The sequence below is a fragment of the Rhopalosiphum padi genome, chromosome 3 (genome assembly GCF_020882245.1).
Source record: "Rhopalosiphum padi isolate XX-2018 chromosome 3, ASM2088224v1, whole genome shotgun sequence".
NCBI classification, from domain to species: Eukaryota; Metazoa; Arthropoda; class Insecta; order Hemiptera; family Aphididae; genus Rhopalosiphum; species Rhopalosiphum padi.
Window position 1 is genome coordinate 17,779,905 of NC_083599.1, and position 23,665 is coordinate 17,803,569.

The 23,665-nt window shown below is 32.4% G+C and overlaps 2 protein-coding genes and 1 pseudogene across 2 annotated transcripts; 2 read left to right on the forward strand and 1 right to left on the reverse strand.

Annotated features, from left to right (window-relative positions):
• Positions 1 to 6,953: 6,953 nt before the first annotated feature.
• LOC132924832 (uncharacterized) lies at positions 6,954 to 7,805 on the forward strand (annotated as a pseudogene).
• A 4,991-nt stretch (positions 7,806 to 12,796) lies between these two features.
• On the forward strand, positions 12,797 to 15,594 carry LOC132926887 (uncharacterized). Its single transcript, XM_060991310.1, has one exon. It carries the CDS (start codon positions 12,813 to 12,815, stop codon positions 15,414 to 15,416), a length of 2,604 nt encoding a protein of 867 aa, XP_060847293.1. The 5' UTR covers positions 12,797 to 12,812; the 3' UTR covers positions 15,417 to 15,594.
• Positions 15,595 to 18,984: 3,390 nt separating this feature from the next.
• On the reverse strand, positions 18,985 to 19,890 carry LOC132923821 (uncharacterized). Its single transcript, XM_060987797.1, has 3 exons — positions 19,761 to 19,890; positions 19,527 to 19,692; positions 18,985 to 19,466 (listed from the first exon to the last, which is right to left on the reverse strand). Exons 1-3 carry the CDS (start codon positions 19,803 to 19,805, stop codon positions 18,985 to 18,987), a joined length of 693 nt encoding a protein of 230 aa, XP_060843780.1. The 5' UTR covers positions 19,806 to 19,890.
• Between the last annotated feature and the right edge of the window lie 3,775 nt (positions 19,891 to 23,665).

Below are 23,665 nucleotides of genomic sequence, written 5' to 3' on the forward strand. Positions count from 1 at the left end.
TTGCATGTTCCTTACTACTTTATTTAGATATAACAATATTGTGACATACTAAATTGTCATATCATTATTATTTTACATTAAATTTAATTCATACGATTTGTTGTGCACTTGCACGTCGGGGCTTCGCGCGTTTGTTATACAGTATACGACTATGAATACGTAATACTGTCCATTATCTATTTATGGAAATAGGACCAAACAAATTTAAAAATAGCTTGATTAGTTATAATAAAAATGAATAATTTTAATATAAAGATAATCAAATCATTTACCCCGTGATTTGATTATTGGCTAATCGCAGACCACAATTCATTTGACAATTATTATTATTTTCATTTTGAATCCATTGTAATTATTTTATTTATTTTTATTAATTGTTAATGATGAGTAGGAAAACAAGCGATATTTGGTATCATTTTACTACAGCTAGTAACGAATCAGCAAAATGCAATTAGGTATTACTGTTCGATTTCGTATTCGTATAAAGGTGGTTCAACCGCAAATCTCAGTAGACATTTAAAAAGAAAACATATTATACAATCAGAGGCGTGCCCAGGATCAAAATGTAGGATAGGCCCGGTTATAATTATTTTAGTTTATATGTACACAATACACATTATTTTTTTTTTTAGAAACTTAATAATATTTTTAAATTGAATCAGAAAAAATGATTATAAAATAATATAGTACAACACAATTTATTCCTCATATTTGACTTGTTAATAATACCTAAAGTTACATATTAAAAAATAAAATTAAGTTTTTATATAACTGAATAATACCTAAATGAATGCAAATGAAACAATAGTTTTTTTAATTATAAGTACATAAAAATATTTCATTTGAATATTCGATTACATTATTGTGACCACGTAAACCTATATCCTGTCGTGCGCAATACAAAACTGAACGAATTACACTTTTTAATACTTCTCGATTTTTATTTATATTCTCTACGACATGACTATTCATTTGAGTTGTAACAGCTCCTATACTTTTTGATGATATATAACCTTGATATTTGGCTAACGATGTTTTATGCGAATCTGCCGAGTTATGTTTTTTTGCCATCCCCGAAATATTTTTCCAATTATTATATCCTGTGGCTATTAAAATATCTTGATGCTTTTCACGAGATATAGAACTAGTAAAATGACGACAAAAAAAAAACAGAAAATTGCATCCAATTGAACAGAATATTCAATCCAAGGATAAACTTTGTACCATGAACTTTGAAAACTACGTTGTTTTTCACAAATTTTACGACGTGGAAAATTGATAATCGGCTGAATAGGTTGTTCATCACTATTTAAGCTAATATCAAGCACATTTAAGCTAGACGAGGAAATAGAAGACTCGTTAGAAGTTGAGGTAACATTTAATTTTAACATTTTTGTTTGTGGTTGATCTATTGTACTATCGTCATCGTTCAATGTCCTTGTGGGTTTCGGAATAGGTTTAAAAAACTGGCTAATCATATTTTTATTTTTATTTAATTATTAGTCAAGTTATAATCAATATAAAATAAAAAAAGTACTTAGGTTATTCTAATAGTGTACATAAACAAAAACAGACAAAACGATTTCCTCGATCGGCTCGGTTACACACAAGTCACTATAATACGTCTACACACTACACAGTACACACTGTAATAAACTAATAAATATATTTTGTAAACCATATTCATTATCTTATATAGTTATATCAAATGACGATTGTCGGCAATGAACGGTCAGTGACGAATGTATAAATAACTCACTTCGGGTGTATTATTGTCTATTATTTACTATTTTTAGCCGATAAGCAGTCCTGTGGCTACAATTGTTTGCGACGAAGGAAAGAATTATTAATAACGTATAAACGCTTGCTATAAGTGGGTAATAAATAAATAATCTTTGTTCCAAAATGATTCAATTACATATCGTATTATGAAGCAAAAAATTGTATAAAATTATGTTTCTTGAAAAATATTAATAATTATTATTTGAAAACAGGGTAGGCCCGGGCCTACCAGGCCTACCTGCTGGGCACGCCACTGTATACAATATGATGTTAGAAAAAAAATGTGTATTGAAAAAACCGATAATCTAGATCTGGAGGAAAATATTGACGACTCTAATACAGTTATTGTCCAGCAAAATACTTCTGATTCTGAAACACAAAACCAACCATCAACTTCTTCATTTTTTACTTCTAAAATAATACATACATCTATTAAAACCTCCCAATCTCAAACACTGATAGACTCGTTTATACCAAGACCACTCTCTATGAATAAATCGCAAAAAATTGACGAGCAGTTAGGAATCATGATTGCTAAAGAATTTCAACCATTAAGTGTTGTTGAAAATGTTGAATTTAGAAAATTTATTAAAATGATAAATCCTAATTACGCAATTCCTTCTACAAAAACTGTATCCAAGTCCATCATACCACAATTATTGGAAAAAACCAAACAAAAGGTAAAAACTTATTTAAATAATGCCAAATACATCGCATTTACTACAGACGGCTGGACATCTTTGAACCAAGTTCGTCGCTATAACAGTTCATTATATAGGTAGTGTAAAATGTGTTTTAAAGTCATATTTATTAGGATGCTATTGTTTTGAACAAGCCCATACTGCAACAAATTTATCTGAATTTATGAATACATTTTTCAACGAGTGGGAAATATCAGAAAAAATAAAAATTGCTGTTAGTGATAATGCGGCTAATATTACAAGTGCTATAAATTTAAATTCAGTGGCGTAATATGCCATGCTTGGCACACAGCATACATTGATTGCACAGAGTGGGTTATTAGACATACAAAATGTCCAAAAAAAAGTTAAAAGTAAAGTAAAATTTTTTAAACGATCAACAAAATCAAATATAAAAGTAAAACAAACACAAACACAAATCGATCAACCTTTATTGAAATTAATTCAGGATGTTGCAACTTGTTGAAACAGTACGTACGATATGTTCCAAAGATGTATTAAGCTCCTTTAATATCTACAATAGCACTTATTGGGAAATTTGAGAATTTATCACCAGATGATTTTGATATGGAACATTATTGTAGTATTTTAAAGCCCTTTAAAGAAATTACTGTTCAGCTTAGTTCTGGAAGGTGTATCAATTTCGATAGTTATTATAATATGCAATGTTTTATTATTTCATATAAAAACTAAAAAACAAGTAGCCAATTTACCATCTGCCATATACTATGATTTTAACTATGGAAAAAAAGCTGAAAAAAGTTTTGAGGGGATTGGAAAACAACGTGTTTTGACAGAAGCAACAATCTTAGATCCAAGATTAGATTCAAAAAAAGAAGTTTTAGTAATATGGCATCATACATGAACATGCATATCAGAAAATTATTCAGTGTTACAACAATCATTCAAAAAAAATTTATCAGAAAACGAAGTAAATGCCGCACAAGAAAACACAAATGAAAAAGAACAGTTTGACATTTGGAAAGACTTCGACGTACAGCTTTAATTCTCATTATATATTATTTTTAGTACATAGCTTTATTTCGTTTTGAAATAATGATCAATTTTCCACAGGCCCCAGCTGTTTTATTATATTTACAACAATTAAGTAAATGATAAATATAAAGTTTAAAATTGTAAAATAACACTTTACTTTATTTAAAAATTAAAACGTACTTAAGAATGATTTTATTTAATTTCACATGGTAATAATAATAAGAAATTATAACATAACCAACAAAACTTTATCAGTTGATATGATATCACAACACCAGCTACTATAATTAGCACTCCCAAATACAAAGCAATTGTTGAAATAGACAAATACTTAAACGAGCCCTCGCTAGATAGGAAATTGGATCTATTAATGTGGTGGAAACAAATGAAAATTTACCCAAATTTATTCCAGTTAGCGTTGTTGAGGTTATGTGTACTATCAACATCAGTACGACAGTACCGAGCGAACGCTTTTTTTCTAAAAGAGTACTGATTTATATGCATTAAAAACCAACCAAATATTCACTAAAAATCTTTAATATGTATGAAAAATAAAAATATTCGGAACAAATGCAGTTTAGTTCCCACACTATTTTTTTGATTTTTTTCTTCTCAAAATGTATGTTTTAAAGCACTGAATACAAAATTCTAATTCGAAAATTCTCGAAAATCATTATTTTGGAAGTTATATCTTTCCAAAGTTTACGATTTTACGCATTTACGCATGCATGCGCGAAACGCTGTATACTTTGCTTTCCTACATTTTCAATATTTTCATATTGGATTGTCGCCTCCTGGCTCTTATTAATTATGTTATTTTATCTTGTTATAATATTATTATCTAAAGTAGTTTTGATGAAAAATTTAGATAATACTTAGATTATTATATTTAACGACTCTAAATGGCTGAATATGACAAAATTTTAATTAATCCATTCATCTATTAATCTATTAAAATACTATCATTAATTTTCAACTGTAAAATAATTTGGAAATTGTTGTGGTTTTTTACTTCAGAAATTACACTGATGTATGTATTTTTAATATATTTTAAATGGTAAAAGAATAATTTTTATGGGATCTTATATTACATTTTCAAGCTTTTTGACCGAACAGAACATTTTAAGTAACTAGGATAACATAGAAAATATTTGTGGAATTACACACATTGTTTTTATAATTCTTGTAATTTGTATGAAACCATTTTCAAACTTTTCGGTATAAATATCAAAATAATATATATTTTCAATTACAAAATAATTTTAAAATATTCTTGATCATGATGAATTTGTCAAAATTACAGTTTCCTTACATTCAATTTACAAGTTTTTTACCGACTAGACTTTTTACACTGTCTACAAAAAAAAAAAAAAATAAAAATTGAACATACGTCCCAACATAAATAACCAAACCTAAAAATGCATATCTCTCACAACCCACTCTCCTTAGTCGTCCAAAGGTACCCAAAACCCCTACTTCTACCTCCACTCCTAATACTCCTATTTCAACTACATCAGTATTATCGCCACTGGCGTCTTCTGCGACCAGCGTTATCAACAACCAAGCAATAAATACCAACAATACCACACAAGTCACAAACCGTAATTATGCGTCCACGGCAGCTAATGAAAACTATCCCAACAGAGAACAAGCACTTGTATTCAACTCAAAAGACGGTATACCCCAAAGAGATTATATTGTCGCCATAGGCAAAATAATCCCGCCTAAAAATATTGTTTTCGTATCTCGCATATCGAATAACCGCTTTTGCATTTTTCTTTCAGCCAAACAAATACTCGATTCACTTCTAGAAGCCACTCAAACGATTACAATTAACAAACACGTAATCCAAATACGCAGACTCATTAATCCAGCTAAGATGATAGTCATTTCTAATGTCTGCCCTTCTATACCTAACCATGTAATATTTGACGCGCTTAAAAATATCAATGTTACACCTGTATCCGAAATTTCCTACCTCAAAGCAGGTATCAACATTGAGGGTTACGAGCACATCTTAAGCTTCCGTCGACAGATGTATATCAAACATGAAGACACACCAAATCTCCCTGGATCTTTATCACTACTTCATCATTAAACTGAATTTAGAGTATTCTTTACCGATGACAGAATCACATGCTTTCTATGCAAATCCACTGGCCACACCTCTAACACTTGCAAGAAAATAATTGTCAATCCCCAAACCATTACCATACATACTCAACCCGATTCTGTGGAAGAACCATCCTTGGAAAAACCTTCCTCATACTCCCGTATGCTTGACACTCTAGAAACAAATGCCACTTCTTCCCCAATAAAAAACCCTAACACTCCTTGCATACCCACCCAAACAATGGAAGGAATTACCAAACAAACGAAACATCTCAGCTCACCCTCCATAACGGCACTAAAAAACCCGAAAACCATTTCACTCCACCTTGTGAACCACATAAAAGGCGCCTCATCTCTTGCAACACCTACCTCTCCTCTTCCGGTAAACTCAAACGCCGAGAGAAGCAGGCCTAGCTAAAAAAAAACTAAAGTAGACAGATCTCGTTCCAATTCCTCATCTAAGACAGCAGCCAAAATATCCGACGGGCTCAAACCTGCTGAATACATCTTCTCCAATGACTCACCCATCTCTACATCAATTCAAATACGTACTGGAAAATTTCACCAACAAAAATTTAAATATTCACAGCATCTGCAAAGACATAAACTCGGATATTACATCGCTTATGCTCTTGATTGATTTAGTACGACTTCAAGTCACTGAACGTACCACCAAAGCTCAATTCACCAGACCGGCCAACTTTCTATTCCAAGCCCTACCACCGCCTCAAGACAACTAACCCCCTATGCAACCACACTCAGCTCATTCTCAATACCCCTGACCTCTCCTCACCTAATATACTATTCACTGTAACATCTAATCATGAGCACAATTATCCAATAGAACGTTAACGGCTTCTATAAACGGACAGCCGATATCAACCGTATTGTCTATGAATTTCATCCTAAAATTATCTGCTTCCAAGAAACCAATCTAAAGAATAACCACACTGCCCACAACAAAAACTACTCAGTTTTTTTTAAAAACAGAACTTTCGCTAACAGAGCAAGTGCGGACACGGACGTTTTGGCGCTAACTCAGTTAGGCGCTATCCATTTTGGCGCTAGCCGTTTTGTTTCCAACTAATATTTCTATATAATCTTTAAAATTACAATTATGTTAAATATTACAATTTATTTGAAATGAAAATATAGTAAATTGTTAGTTAAAATATAAATATAGTATAGTAAAAAATTAAATAGTTGAAACATTAAAAATAATTATTGTAGCAAAACATGAATTTTTATAAATTTTAATAATTTATAATATAAATGATTGGCATATAATCCAAGACGAAAAAATGTCAATCGACAATAAAGATCGCACGTTATCTATTGTGACTATAACATGGAGACATAGGAATGATAACAAATTATAACAATGATGCTAATTTTTCTGTGATGGTAAAAATGATAATTTCATTAGCATTTGTACCAATTGAAGATCTGGACGTGGCAACAGATTTGTTTGCTGATGATTTACCTGACGACATTGTTCCGTTACTTGAATGGTTCGAAGAATATTATATAGGAAAAAAAAAATAGAAGAAAAGTGGGTCGTCGATCACCACAATTTCCTCCAGAAATATGGAATTTATATCAAAGGGTGTTAACAAACCAAAACCTGAAAGCTGAAGTTGCTAATAGGCGTTTAAATATTCAAATGGGGGTTAATAATCCAACAATATGGTCATTTATAAATTGCCTTAAAAAAATCCAAACAGGAAGAAAGGTTTTTTATGAACAATTAGTTACTGGTGGAAGTCCACCAAAAAAAAGAAGAAATACATTGATAATGACAAAAGAATTTTAAAATTAGTGTCTAATTATGATGAAAATAGAATTTTATTATTTTTAAGAGGCATTGCAAACAATGTTTCATTAGGGTAACTATTTTTAATGTAATAAATTTTTAATTAACTTTAAATTTGACTATATTACTTTGTAATAATGTTTTAAAACTATTTATTTTTACTATATATTTATATTTATATTTTGACTATATTACTTTGTAATAATTTTTGAAAACTATTTATTTTTACTATATATTTATGTTTATACTTTGATTATATCTTGTAATAATTTTTTAAGTACAATTTTGATATAAATTCTATTAGGTTAGTTGGTGCCAAAACAGCTAGCGCCAAACTTGTTAGCGCCAAAACGGCAGGGCCAAAATGGCAGCGCCCAAACGGCGGCGCCAAAACGTCCTAGACCGGAGCAAGTGGTGGCGTTGCCACCTTCATTAGTAATAATCTCGAAAGCGAAGACATCCCAAATGTGTCTGTTCTTGAAGTAACAGCTACACTAGTAAAATTTGTGAAAAACTTATGCATATGCAATATATATATTCCGGACAGTAAAATCTTTACAAAACAGCACCTCACAGATATTATACGTCAACTCCCTAAGCCCTTCGTACTCTTAGGTGACTTCAACAGCCGCAACATCGCATGGGGTTGCTCGCACACCGATGATCGGGGGAAATCAGTAGAAGAATTTCTAGACGATGAGTCTCTTTTCCTCCTCAACAATAATGAACCTACCAGACATAATATTGCCAACGGTACTTTTTCAGCGATTGACCTTTCCATCACAGATTATAACGCCTCAACGCCTCAGAATCCTTTGCTCATTTCTTTCAAAAAAACAACAGTGATGAGAACTATAGTCCAAACTTTATCACACAAAGATCTTCCAACAACATAATACCTGAAATAGTATATACTTAAACCAATGTTCAGTACAACTTAGATCTGGACATGTCTGAAATGACCTCTGCACTACAATCTTGTAAGAGCAAGAGTTCTGGACCCGACAACATACCCTACTCATTCCTCAAAAATCTACCAGAAATAGGAATCCAAACACTTCTCCTCATATACAATACGATATGGACACAATGTTTCTTCCCCTCTCAATGGCGAAACGCTAACGTAATCCCCATTCCTAAACCGGATAAATCCAAATTTGAAATCTAGAACTATAGACCAATATCGTTAATCAGCACTTTGAGCAACCTCCTTGAAAAAGTTATAAACAAACGTCTAATTTGGATGTTAGAATCCAAGTCTTTCCTTAACAAAAAGCAATGTGGTTTCAGACGTAACCACTCAACACTTGATGCGTTAACCTCAATACATACCGACATCTGCTCCTCCTATAGAAGCCAACAGCACCTCATTGCAATAGCTCTCGACATCAAAAAAGCATACGATACTATATGGAAAAACAGAGTCTTAACAATTCTTCACAACTGGGAACTGAATGGTAATCTCCTGAGATTTATAAAAAATTTTCTTGCCAACCGTTAGTTTTGCGTCAAAGTCAGTAACCACCTCTCATAATCTCACGATATTGTCAACGGACTTCCTCAAGGATCTGCTCTCAGCGTTACTCTCTTTCTTGACGCCATTAATGACATCTGCGAAAAAATCTCTAAACCGGTTAAATACATTCTTTTCGCGGACGATTGCCATATCTACTGCAGCGGATCGCAAATTGAAACTACCACCCATTTTCTTCAACTTTCCCTGAATGTCCTTTCCAGGTGGTCGTAGGAGTCTGGGTTTACATTTTCTCCCTCAAAAACGCAATGCATCATATTTAACAAAAAGAAAAAGATCACTTGCCGCCAATCACCTTTATAAATAAACTCCCCTTTGACCTTTTCCAATAATATCCGAATCCTGGGTCTCACGTTCGACGACAAACTTAGCTGGCGCCTTCACTTGAAAAAACTCAAAGGTACTATCAAAGGCCTATCAAGAATGAAAATCATTAAAATACTCGGTAACAAGACATGGGGATCTGAGACAAAATGCCTCCTCAGAGTCTACAAATCTCTCATCCTCTCGATAATTAATTATGATAATTTACAACTCCGCAAAATATAATGTACTCAATACCATTAATCCTATCCACAATCAAAGTATACGTCTGGCTACTGGACCATAGTATAATTATTGTTAGTATCGTTTCATATTATGTATTGATTGTTATTGTAATTATTATTATTATTATTATTATTATTATAGGACTGTGCCATTATTAAATTATTTAATCGATTATTTGAATAATAGATTGTTTTTGAATGATACAAAATTGGTTAATCGTTAATCGATTGAAAAAATGTAACGCTGGGCGGACATTTATGTAAAGTTGGTATGTCGGAAATATCATCTATACACCAAATCAGAAAACCAAAAATAGCATTTATCCTCACGCTCAATATTAGCATAAGGCAACCAAACTTAACACGAATGCATTTTGTACGGGCAACGAAAAACACGGGGCACGGAAAAAAATAATTAGTTGTGATAATCGATGAACAATTGGTACAACCCAATTTTTTGGTTGTATATATGACCACCAACCTTTTGGTAATTGTTACAATTTATTTTATGTAAATGGTTTTTTATTGTAACAACAGAATAACGAAGTAGTAGGTACATATTTTATTATTAGTTGCAGCTACTGATTAAATGTATTTATAACAAAATAATTTTAGTTTATGTAAACAAGCAATATGTTATCATTACCAAAATAAATGTTTGTCTAACAATGAATTTGGTTATCCCCATTATGACAGTAGGTACTTACAGCAGCTATTTAATCAGATACAGCAAGAATATTTGGTTATGGTTTCAAAGCTCTATGTTGCCAGTACCAAAATATATGTATAGATAACAATTTTTTTTTGGTAAACCTTACTAAAACATTGGTATATACGGCTATTTTTTAGTTTGATGTAGTAAGGATATTTTGGTTAACGTAACATAATTTTTATAAGTTGTGGTAACCAAAAATATAAGTAACAACACATTTTTTAGTTTAATAATAATATAATAAGCATTTATTTAAAAAAGCAATTCATTTCATAATTACAAATTAATAATCATTACCTTATCCAATATGGATATTTATATAATATGTGTAGGTATATATAATCTATTATATAAAAATAAGTCCGGTTTTCCTCCCTGACGCTATAACTCCAGAACGCACGAACCGATTTCCACGGTTTTGCATTCGTTGGAAAGGTCTTGGGCTCCGTGAGGTTTATAGCAAAGAAAATTCTGGAAAATTCAGGAAAAATTCAACAGAAAAGTGGGGAAATCGTTTTTCACATACAGCGCCATCTATTATACATAGCATGTACTTCAAACCAATAGCAACGGTGCGTGATAAAGTGTGTGACAGATATCATTATTCTCTGTTCAGTTAATTTCATTTATTGTAAATTATATGGATCGTGCATTTGAAGTTAAATTCAACACTATGTCCATAGTCCAAAATGCCTAGAGAACGACGTGCGAACATCGGCCGCCGCACAAGACATGCAAGCCAGCAACAAGTCTATTCAAGGAACTTAAGAGAAGAAAGACAAAATATAATAAGAGAAAATGACCGATTGAGACATCGCGTGAGCACACGAAGATCATTGGCATCATACAATCGCTTGGCATTCCAATATGATCCCACTGCGAACTACAGTGATGATGAAAATTTGGATATTGGACGAATGACGACTATATGCCGATATTGCAATGCGGTAAAGTTCAAAAGAGAAACGGTTGGATTGTGCTGCGCAAGTGGAAAAGTCAAACTGGATCCATTACTTACACCACCACAGCCACTGAAAACATTGTTTGATGGAAGTGATCCCGATTCCAGCCATTTTCTTCAACACATCCTTGAATACAATAACTGCTTTCGCATGACTTCCTTTGGAGCTAATATCATTCGAGAAGGCGGCTTCATGCCGACTTGCAAGGTAAAAGATACAACACACATAACCAACACATAATTGCAACACATAACAACTTCATATACACCACACACTACACCATCACACGATTTACAATGTATTCATGAACAAATTTTAATGATTATTTGCAGTTACAGATACAAGGTCAAATATATCATTTGCATGGTTCAATGGTGCCAACACCAGATGAACCGCATCAATTTCTGCAAATATATTTCATTTCGTCGATGGTGGATCAGCTGAACGTGCGGTGCAATATACAGGGAGCACAACAGTTAAAGAGACGAATTATTGAACAGTTGCAAGCATTTTTTCACGCTAATAATGCTGTGGTTAATATGTTCAAAACAGCATTGGAACGAATGCCATCGGATACGCACAAATTTGTCATAAGAGCGGATTGTACTCCGACAGGTGAACATGTGCGAAGATTCAATGCACCCACCGTTAATGATGTTGCTGCAATTATTGTTGGCGATCCAACTAAATCACGAGACATTGTCGTTCAGCGAAGAAGCAATATCATGCATCGTGTAAACGAGACACATCGTTTGTACGATGCGTTACAATATCCAATCATTTATTGGCAAGGGCAAGACGGATACGACATCACGTTGAAGATGGTCGATCCAATTACAGGTACAATATTCACACACTAATTATTTCCATTATTACTTTTATTGGTTTCCATTAACAATTCATTTAATTTTGCATTTTCAGGAGTATCAACGAATAATAAAAATCTAAGCGCAATGAATTACTATGCGTATCGTATGATGATTCGTACACATGAGGAGAATGTCATTCTGAAGTGCGGTCGGCTATTCCAGCAATTCGCTGTTGACATGTATGTCAAAGTCGAGACCGAACGTTTAGCGTTCATCAGATTCAATCAGCCAAAGCTACGATCTGAGGACTATATACACTTGCGTGATGCTATTCATTCAGATGGTGATGTTCAGAATATTGGACGACTGACGATTCTCCCATCAACTTATATCGGAAGCCCACGCCACATGCACGAATACGCTCAAGACGCTATGACGTACGTGCGAAATTATGGAACTCCGGATTTATTTATTACGGTCACATGCAATCCGAAGTGGACGGAAATTGAACGCGAGTTGGAACCGGGTCAAAAACCGCAAGATCGCCATGACATAATCGCCAGAGTATTTCAGCAAAAACTCAAGGTTATGATGGATGTGCTTACTAAGTATCGAGTTTTTGGTGACACACGTTGTTATATGTACTCGGTGGAATGGCAGAAGCGTGGACTACCGCATGCTCATATCCTAATTTGGTTGCTGAACAAATTACATTCAAATGAAGTGGATGACATCATATCAGCTGAAATTCCTGATCCAGTCACTGATCCCCGTCTACACGACATTGTGATGACACAGATGGTGCATGGACCGTGCGGTACATTAAATCCATTATCGCCTTGCATGGCTGATGGAAAGTGCACAAAACGATATCCGCGACCGTTAGTTGCTGAAACAGTCACAGGGAACGATGGATATCCAGTTTATCGTCGGCGTTCAAAAGAAGATAACGGTCGAACTATCAAAGTTAAAGTTCAAAATCAAGAGATTGAGATCGGAAATGAATTCATTGTACCATATTGCCCGCTGCTATCACGAATTTTCGAAACACATGCAAACGTTGAGAGTTGTCATTCGGCCAAATCAATCAAATATTTGTGCAAGTACGTCACAAAAGGCAGCGACATGGCTGTGTTTGGTATTGCGTCGGAAAATGTGAATGACGAAATCAGCAACTTCCAAATGGGCAGATACGTCAGTACTAATGAAGCACTGTGGCGATTATTGTCATTTCAAATTCATGAAAGATATCCCACAGTTGTACATTTAGCAGTGCATTTGGAAAATGGCCAAAGAGTTTACTTCACTGAGGCTAATGCGGCACAACGAGCTGAGAGACCACCATCGACAACATTGACTAGCTTCTTTGCAATGTGTGAAGCAGATCCATTCGCAGCGACGCTGATGTACGTTGAAATGCCCAAGTATTACACTTGGAATCAATCAACAAAGAAATTCCAACGTCGCAAACAAGGAACCCCAGTTCCAGACTGGCCACAGGTGTTTTCAACTGATGCACTAGGTCGTATGTACACTGTTCATCCTAGAAACGATGAATGTTTTTATTTGCGACTGCTGTTAGTAAATGTACGTGGACCGAAATCATTTGCGCATTTGAAAACTGTGAATGGCCACCAATGCCAAACATATCGAGAAGCATGTCAACTATTGGGTTTGCTGGAGAACGATTCTCATTGGGATTTAACACTTGCAGATTCAGTTGTTTCATCAAATGCGTACCAAATACGAACGCTGTTCGCAATTATCATCACCACATGTTTTCCTTCACAACCAATTCAGTTATGGAACAAATACAAAGACGCCATATGTGAAGATATCTTGCATCGCTTGCGTATTCAAACGAATAATCCTGACATCCAAATAACCGATGAAATCTACAATGAAGGATTGATTCTGATTGAGGATCAATGCTTGACTATTGCAAACAAGCTACTGATTGAAGTAGGAATGATTGCGCCAAATCGATCGATGCACGATGCATTCAACCAAGAATTAAATCGAGAGCTGCAATACAATGTTGATACATTGCAGGAATTCGTTAGAAATAATGTTCCGTTGCTGAATGAACAGCAAAAACAAGTATACAAAACATTAATGCAAGCGGTGGACAATAATACTGGTGGTCTATTCTTCCTGGATGCACCTGGAGGAACAGGGAAAACATTTGTCATTTCATTGATTTTGGCCACTATTCGATCAAGATGTGACATAGCTTTGGCGTTAGCATCATCTGGAATTGCGGCGACTCTTCTAGATGGCGGTCGTACTGCACATTCTGCGCTTAAGTTGCCACTCAATTTAAACACAATTGATACTCCAACGTGCAATATTTCCCGATCCAGTGCAATTGGAAAATTGTTAATGCAATGCAAGCTCATTGTTTGGGATGAGTGCACAATGGCACATAAGAAATCACTTGAAGCACTTAACTTCACACTGAAGGATCTTCGGAGAAATAACAACATCTTTGGCGGCTTGATGATATTGTTGGCAGGCGATTTCAGGCAGACGTTGCCAGTAGTTCCCCGTGGAACGCCTGCAGATGAATTGAATGCTTGCCTAAAGGCATCACCTTTATGGAATAACGTAAAAACATTATCGCTAACCACTAATATGAGAGTTCAACTTCAAAATGATCAAAGTGCTGCACAATTTTCCAAACAATTGTTAGATCTTGGAAATGGAAAAGTCCCAGTTGATGCGACATCTGGATTAATTACTCTTACCAACGACTTTTGCCGATTTGTAGACACTCAATTAGTTCTTATTGAAAATGTTTTCCCAAACATTAGTGAGAATTATAAGAATTATGCTTGGTTAAGTCAACGAGCAATTCTTGCAGCAAAGAATAATGATGTCCACGCACTGAATTTCACCATTCAATCAAAAATTGCTGGCGATTTGGTGACATACAAATCCGTTGATTCAATAACAAATCCCGATGATGTAGTAAATTATCCAACGGAGTTTTTGAACTCTCTGGAGATACCAGGATTTCCACCACATAACTTGCAACTGAAAGTTGGTACAGTTATTTTGATACTGCGTAATTTGAATCCACCGCGACTTTGCAACGGTACTCGACTTTCGGTAAAGAGACTTATGCCGAATTTAATTGAGGCAACCATTATTAACGGAAAGTACGCAGGTGAAAATGTATGTATTCCTCGAATACCAATGATTCCGACTGATCTTCCGTTTGACTTCAAACGATTGCAATTCCCAGTTCGCCTTGCGTTCGCAATGACAATTAATAAGTCGCAAGGCCAATCGCTTAGTGTTTGCGGGATAAATTTGGAAAATCATTGTTTTTCACATGGACAGTTATACGTTGCGTGTTCACGAGTTGGGAAACCATCCGCTTTGTTTGTGTTAACGTCAGACCAAAAAACAAAAAATGTGGTTTACCAAAGAGCACTACAATGAAACAATTAAATAACACTTCATTTTAGTAGGTAATTGAAATGAATTTATTACTGTTGTGAAATGAAATAAATATTTTCCTTTTCAAATATATAACAAAAAAAATTTTTTTTCTTTATCTTTTAATCACCAAACGAAATGTTACATAAAACGAATCTGGTGGCGAAACGGAGTTCGCCGGGTCTGCTAGTATAACATAATAATAATAAATAACTTAATAATAGTAAATACAAAACAGTATAAAATTAATAACTAATAATATACATTATAAATGTAGGTAAATACATATTATAATAAACAACAATGAATAAACTTTTGCCATAAAAAAATATTAAACATAATTACAAAGATTAAAATATTGATTTTAAAAAAGTAGACAATTTACAGTTTGTATTAACTGAATAAAAGTATGCAATTAATAAAAATAAATTAACAGGTTTACATCTTCTTTTTACCTTCTTAGCGACATGTTACTTTTTGGGGACTGGCCCCATTTCACATGTCAAGGTGTTGAAGATGGTTCTATACAATATACATCAATATATAAATATTAATGTTATACTTTTGAAATAACTTTAGTTTTATTTTTTATTTACTACAAAATTACACAATAAAAGTAATTTTTAAAGACCACCTCTAACTGTTATATATCTTTTTCCATTAGATAAAATATTTATATTATTTGGTATGGAATTCAACAAAGAATCATATGAAACAAATATACTTTTGGTAGTATCTACCTCTACCTCATAAGCAAAAAAATGTTCATTGAATATGATAGTATTAAGTTCAAAGCAAAAAAATACTACTTGATCATTATTATAAACAAAAATGTCATTAATTAAACAGAAAACAGGTAGTTCTATTTCATGTATATTTAAAGTCAAAACCATTTTAGGTTGATATCGAGTACCTTTAATATTAATCCATGAATATTTCCATAATGAATCAAACACTTCAATTTTAGTAAACACTTTTATTTTTTTTATAATACTGTCAATGTCAACCACTGATTGAGGAGGACTGAATTCTATATTTCTACCTAGAGTACCTTTTAAAAATAAGTGATTAAGTTGTAATTGATGTGACGCGGCCCCGCGCAAAGACCGTTTGAATTCAAACGGCATTTGCGCGGATAGCCTCGCCGTAAGCCCTCTCTCAACCACAAGTTGACGACGGACGACGCCGACGCGCGACGATCCGCGTCGGAACGTCGGACCCGACGCGACCGCGAACCGGCCCTAGACTAACCAGTCATTTCCACCGCACCGTACGCGACAGACCTTTTTTGCCGTACCGTGCCCACCGTCCATTAACACCTTTCTGTTTTTTTTCTCACATTTGTTTTTTTTTATTACTTTATTTGTATTATTTTTTTCTGCCTACAAATAAAGCCCCGTCGTACCCCAAAGACTTGTGTTGCTTTATTTTATTCATTTTCCCCCGTGCTCCTCCCGTGTGCCGTTCAACCACCATCCGACGCGACCTCACCATCACACAGTGACAACCGTAGGTACGCGTCAGATGTTTTATTGCTAGTGTCTTGCAAATGTTACGCCTATTACTTGAAGTATTTGCCGCAATTTTTGATATTTGATGTTTAGCCTCAAAGCGCATTGACCATAAATTTATCAAAGGGCCAAATTTCAACATCATAGTAGGGTAATGCAACAAGTAATGATATTTAGGTTTTAGATTGTTCTTACTAAATATAAGGTATAACTCGTTATGTTCAGCAACAAGTGTTTGTAGTAATTTAGAACATTCTTTTTGGAATGATGTGGAACTAAGTATATCCAAAATTTTTCTTAGTGATATATAGAGATACCATACTGGTTCATTCTGAGGAACAAAATCTCCTATAAGTAAACCAAAATACCTAACTAATGACATCATTTCTGAAGCAGAGAGTCTGATTGTATTCTTACGAATATGATCCATATTTAATACACAGGGTTTACTTCCTTTATCTGGGCCATAATCAAAGCTTATTATTCGATTATTTAGAACTTCTAAGGAAAATAATTTTAATTCCAATACATAGTAGGATATTAAAAATGATAAGTCATACTTCATTACACCTTCTAATAGATCATGCATCATATCAACACCAACATGATCAAACATTTTAAATCCTCTAACATCATTCCAAACACAAATTCCCGAAATACCACTACTACTGACATTATTTTCAATCAAATCGAAATTGTAATCATCTACTACCCTTATCAGTGTTTCATCTACATAACATTGTTTTCTCATTATTTCTTTATGAACCTTGCACATTCGACATGGATAGTTAGCTGAAAAACTTTCCACAAAGCCTGTAATACTGTGTATACCAAGATTATCTCCCAAGATAAGACCTAATTCAAACTTAACATTAACTAATTCACCATTACTTTCAATATCTATACCTTGTTCTCCTAAAAAGTTTAATTCATCAATAAGAGGTTTGAAAATAATATTGTTACCAAATTTTTGTCTGTCCGTTGAATGAAATAAAAGTGCTAAAAAAATTGTTTTTAGAGTAGACTGTATATGAGGTGGTAAACAAGGTATTGAAATATACACAGCACCTAGTTTGTGCACACCAGAATGACTACCAAGAGGGTTACCTACTTCGTAGTCATCAAAAAATAAAAATATAGGTAATACACATTGAGAATCGTGTTTTTCCTGTTTTTCTTTCCAAACACTCCCTTGTATGAAATTCATTAAAATTGTTTCACAGTGTATGATGTTATTTATATATTTTAATGTGTCTGATAAAATATTTTTCATTTGAAAAAATTTTTTTAAGACATAACGAATTGGGATAATCTGTTGAGTACAATTAATTGGTCTAATTGAAAAAGTATTCGACATTGTGCTATCATTTGGCCTTTGTCCTATTATATATTCTTGGGGAGGTATATATGTACCAAGTTTAGTGAAATATTTAAACCGTTTATACTCAGTATCTAAATTTAAGAAAGTTTTATCAATGTTATCAATTGCACTATTAAAATATTCAAAAAAATCACCACACGATATTTCGTTTTTATCAACAAATTGTTCTAAATACCTTTTTTTAATGTACTAGTTATACCTCCTATTATTTCATTCATTCCGTCCATAACTTCTTGAACTACATTTCGAGGAATTTGTGAATTTGAATATAATGACGCTAAAAATGTATTTATTTGTGTTTCTGGTAATTCAGATTCAGTATTTGATGACTGGGGTGAACTCGCTGTGACAACAGTATTACTAACTACATATTCAGGATTACCTGTAGATAGTGATTGAGTACTAATTAACTCATGTGTACTAGATGAATCAATTGATAAGTATTTAGTATGAGAGGTAAGGTGTTTTTTAAAGGAATTTAATAAATGAAATGAACGATTACAATCATTTTCAGCACAAAAGTAAACAGTAAAGTTATAATTGAAATGTTTATATTGAAAATGTTTAGTTACAATATGAACTGTTGAAAAACATTGTTTGCATATAAAGCATACAACCATTTTGATATGTAATTAAATTAAACAGATAGTAAATATATTATATTATGAAAAAAATGCACTTAAATTGAAATATCTAGATCACTCATTAATGAATTTACTGTAATATATTCTACATCCCAAGAAGTTTTTAACTTATAGCAACCTTTTTGTATAAAATACCAAACTGGCTTACTTTCAACTGGATACTCTGCATGAAGAGCATGGATAATTTTGAAACAGCAGTCAACAGCAGTAATAATAGAGTTTACAAGATAATATGTATCATCAACCAAGACAAAATACTGAGCAATATCACTAATTGTTGGTCCTATGATAATAATTAAAGGTTGCAATGTAAAAGCTAATTGTTCATATTTTTGTTTTCTTCTTGTAATAGATTCTTGTAACTCTGCATGTGACCTTAAATGAAGTATGAAACCATCTCTCATTTCACTTTTTGAAGGTCTCCAATTACCTTTCCCCCTTTTTTTTTTAATAGTAACAGGGGAAAACAAAAATGGCAGAACCATGAATACTGCCACCAAAGAAGATTCTTCGTTTTCTGAAAATATAATAAAATCATTAAAAATATATATAGTATAAATTAATAATAAATATATACCTTGAGCTTGATCTAAGTATTCATGCAATAAGCTTTTGAGCGTAGGATCTCTAAGATTTGTAGATATACTTTTGGCATGTTCTAAAATTCTGTCTTTATAAATGGGAATGTTCTCAAATAAGGATTGTGTTTTTTCAGGATACAAAAAATTAAAGTCTTCAAGTAACTATAAAATTATGATAGAAAATGATTGTATACTATATAACTGTATAAATAAACATGCAAAAAACTTACAAGTTTATAACCAACAGGTTTTTTTAATGCTGGGAACTCATTCATATATTGACTGACTGTTTGGGTTTCTGAATTTAATACATTTCTTAGTCTATAGCTTTTGGTAATATCCCAATACTTTTCAACTATATCCCAGGGTTCTTCAACATCTTCTATATCTTAACCAAAATGGAATAATTAAAATATGAGTTAATTACTTAATAATAATGGCCCACTCAAATCAATAATATTATTTACCAGAATTCACTAATGTGTTTGGGTTCAGAAAATTTGGTTCAATAGTTGTGGTCCCTCTTGAATGATGTGTTATGACACCAGCTTTCTTAAATTCTCTTCGACGGTTATTGAAGCAGTCCAACAATTTTCCCTTTGCAGCTTTTTTTACTGTAGGTCCTAGTAGATATGTAACATAAACAAATTTAATTAAAAAACAAGTTTAGTATTTTAAGTTAAAATTGAATTATGTCACAAAATAATTTACCATAGCTCATATATGGAATATAGTAGGTACTGATATGTTCCTTTGGAAAAATAAAAGTGATTTCTTGAGATAACAATAAAAGCTTTTGGCTGGTTACAATTTTATCTGGTTCGTTTTCTAGTTCTTTTCTGACAATTAAATTACATAATTTTCTTCTCCCCAAGTTATCTAATACTCCACTTTCGCTATACTTAAACAAAATACCTTTTCCTTCATTTGAATTGTTCAAATAGTTGAGTACTAAATTTTGTACCTAAAATAAATTTTGGAAGTTAAAAAAAATTAAATAATTATAATATTTAAATAGTTAAGTATTACCGATTCAGAAGATTGACGTATTAGACTCAAATTTGAGTGCTGATTATTAATTGCATTTGAATTTGATACATTAAGTGTTTGATTATTGGAAGATGTGAAGGAGATTTCAGTGTCTGATGGAGTATCTGTAAGAACTTCAACACTTGCCAATGATGATGTAGATGGTGATTCAAAATCAATACTTAATGGGGAAGATATGTCCTTTATCAAGAGGAACAAAATGTTAATTTGAAGTAAAAACAACTTGTTGTGTATTATAATTATAGTGAGTTAAATGAATAAATTACCCATGAAGAATGTTAAAAAATTATATGTGCGCTACTGGTACCTACATAATATAGTATTGTAATGGGCAACTAATCCATATATATATATATTATATATGTTTAAAATAAGTACATATATAATATACATACCTATTAAAATTTTAGAAACTGTGCTTACCATAATTGTAATTTGACTACTTGTGAGATCTAGTACTTTTTTCCATTCATCAATATTTGCCTTAAGCTTGGCTCTATGACCAATTTTTGGAACTAGCTCTTTCATCATTTCCTCACTTAAAATGTTCAAACAAGTAATGTCTATGCCTTCGTCTAACAATAAATACATTTGAGTAAAATACCTTTTTTTGGCTAATTAGTAATTACTACCTGTATCACTACAGGTTGGATTTAAGTGATATTACACAATTTGTGCATTTGGTCAATAGGTATTGAAATTTAGCTATATAAATGTATTTTTATAGAGAAAACTAAAAGAATATTTTGCATTAATTTAAGGACATATTATACATCATCAAATATTATATATCTGGTATTTTAAAAGAATACTAAGAAAATGTATTGCCCAGTGCCCATTTAAAATGCCATAAAAATCATATTTTATAACATTTACCACATTATTAAGTCATATTATAACATATAATATTCCTAAGTAGGTCAAAATTAAATGACTAAGGTATTCAGTTGATTTAATATTCTTAAAAAAAGAATTGCAAGTTTAGGTAACACTAGAAATTATCATACTATTATAACATAAACTACCTAGGATCATCAATTAGTGTTAAATTATACTATATTTAAAAAAAATTAGATGGCTGGTATCTATTATTAATGTTTTCAATAATAATTGATATGTTTGATCCGAGTTTGTATCGTATGTTAATTTTTAGTATTAGGTATATTTGTAGTCAGGGCCGTCGTTAAGGGTAGGCAGCGCTGGCATGTGCCTAGGGCCTCGCGCTTGTAGGGGCCTCGCAATTCGCACTTCATAACAAAATATTATTCATAATAATACATTTTTTAGTTTTGAATTTTATTATTTTTTTATGCAATGATTATAATATGTTTATTTGTAATTTGTATGATGAAAAATATTATGCTGTCGGGTTTTAATTTATGTTGGGTATTGTAGTGTATTTAATTTTAATTTTTAATGCAGTACCCATCTAAATCATTATATTTTTTAGTTTATTATTATCGTTGTAGACGTCTTGTGGCCTACCGCTCACACTCCTTCCAGTGCCACGTCAAGATAACATAATAATATTATCGCTAACCAGTACGGCAATACGCCGCGCTGTATGCACGTAGATATTAATAGCTATTAGCTATAGAATAGCTTTATATATATTTTTTATATTTGTTTATTATGGTATAATATAAATTATTTTTTTTATACATACATGAAAGAAGATGTCCTAACTGACTTACCATAATCAACTTTGAGTAATTATTTGTTGGATTTAATTCTACAGAGATATTAGGTATAATTACACATTTTTGGTCATATAGACGTAGGTAAATAGTAAGAGGGCTATGCTCCTTAAATGTTAAACGCTATTCACGCTTTTGATTTCCATAGTATTATTACTATTATTGATAGGAAATTTTATTGGTTTTATCCTACAATAAATTAAAGGGCCGCACATTTCGTAATTTAGATATTACCTAAGGCCTTGCAAATCGTAACGACGGCCCTGTTGTAGTTCCTTTTTTAAGATTGTTCAATCAATTCAATACTTTACATACTTAAGAGGATCTACATGTGTTGTCTTTGTACTATAAACAAACAACGTAGCAAATTTGTGTTCAACAATTCCAATTTTGTGTAGTTAGCTTTAATATTAGTGATTAAACATTAAACTATTATAAAACTTATAAAATAAAAAATTATATTCTAAGAATCCACAAAATTGCACAGATAATATTCTTACCTTTAAGTTTATAATAATTCAATTCACTTTATTATTTAAGCTATCTAACTAAATACACAAAATTGTAACGGGTGAACTAAAATTTGCTATTTTTTATGTTTGTGAAACGAAAACAACACATACAATAATATACGAGTTCATTCAAATCTTACGAATTCACGTTATACACGTATAACTTACATATTTATAATGAATTGTACTTACTTTGAAAAACGTCTATGTACTGCTCCAGCCCCCAAGCCTTTAACATATTCGCCACATCGGCATCGGCCATAATATCATAAATCAATTTAAAATTTACAAAATTTGTATTTTCACTATACAGCAAAAACAGCGTGGTTAAGTAGTGAAGGACGTAAAAAACGATTTGCGTCGTGCGTATACATTGAACGCCAAACGCGGCAGCGTAGATTTTTATCTTTACTATACGCATGGGCAATACCCACAAAAACCATTGTACAAAACGTTTTGTTATTTTTACAGAATATTAGTTTTTTTTACGTAATTCAATTTAATTACAACTAATCATATTGTAGACATTACCAAACAATAATAGTCTCAGTTACACGTAGATTACATACAAATTTAGCAAAACAATTTTGTTGTGTTTACACATTGAGTACTAATTTAACAAAAATTTATTTGTACCCACCATATAACTTTTACAGATCTAATAAAGTAACTATACAAAAAAAGCTCTGCAATTATAACCAAAAAATTGGTAGATTCAGATATCAATAGGTTACTACTACTAAATATCGTTCAACAGAATATTTTTGTAAATTATTTTTTTCCGTGGGACAGCTAGTATATATATAATATCTGAAAATCGTTATTGAAATGTCTAAACTGCGACATCCATCATAATCGTTTTCTGTATTAAATTAA

Excerpts from the sequence above, each read along its gene's own strand:
- LOC132926887 (XM_060991310.1), top strand. The coding sequence starts at position 12,813 with ATGGCTGATGGAAAGTGCACAAAACGATATCCGCGACCGTTAGTTGCT.
- LOC132923821 (XM_060987797.1), bottom strand. The coding sequence starts at position 19,805 with ATGAATGAGTTCCCAGCATTAAAAAAACCTGTTGGTTATAAACTT. Across the intron at positions 19,693-19,760 it reads AACCTGTTGGTTATAAACTT|TTACTTGAAGACTTTAATTT; the intron begins GTAAGTTTTTTG and ends ATAATTTTATAG. Across the intron at positions 19,467-19,526 it reads ATACTTAGATCAAGCTCAAG|AAAACGAAGAATCTTCTTTG; the intron begins GTATATATTTAT and ends TTATATTTTCAG.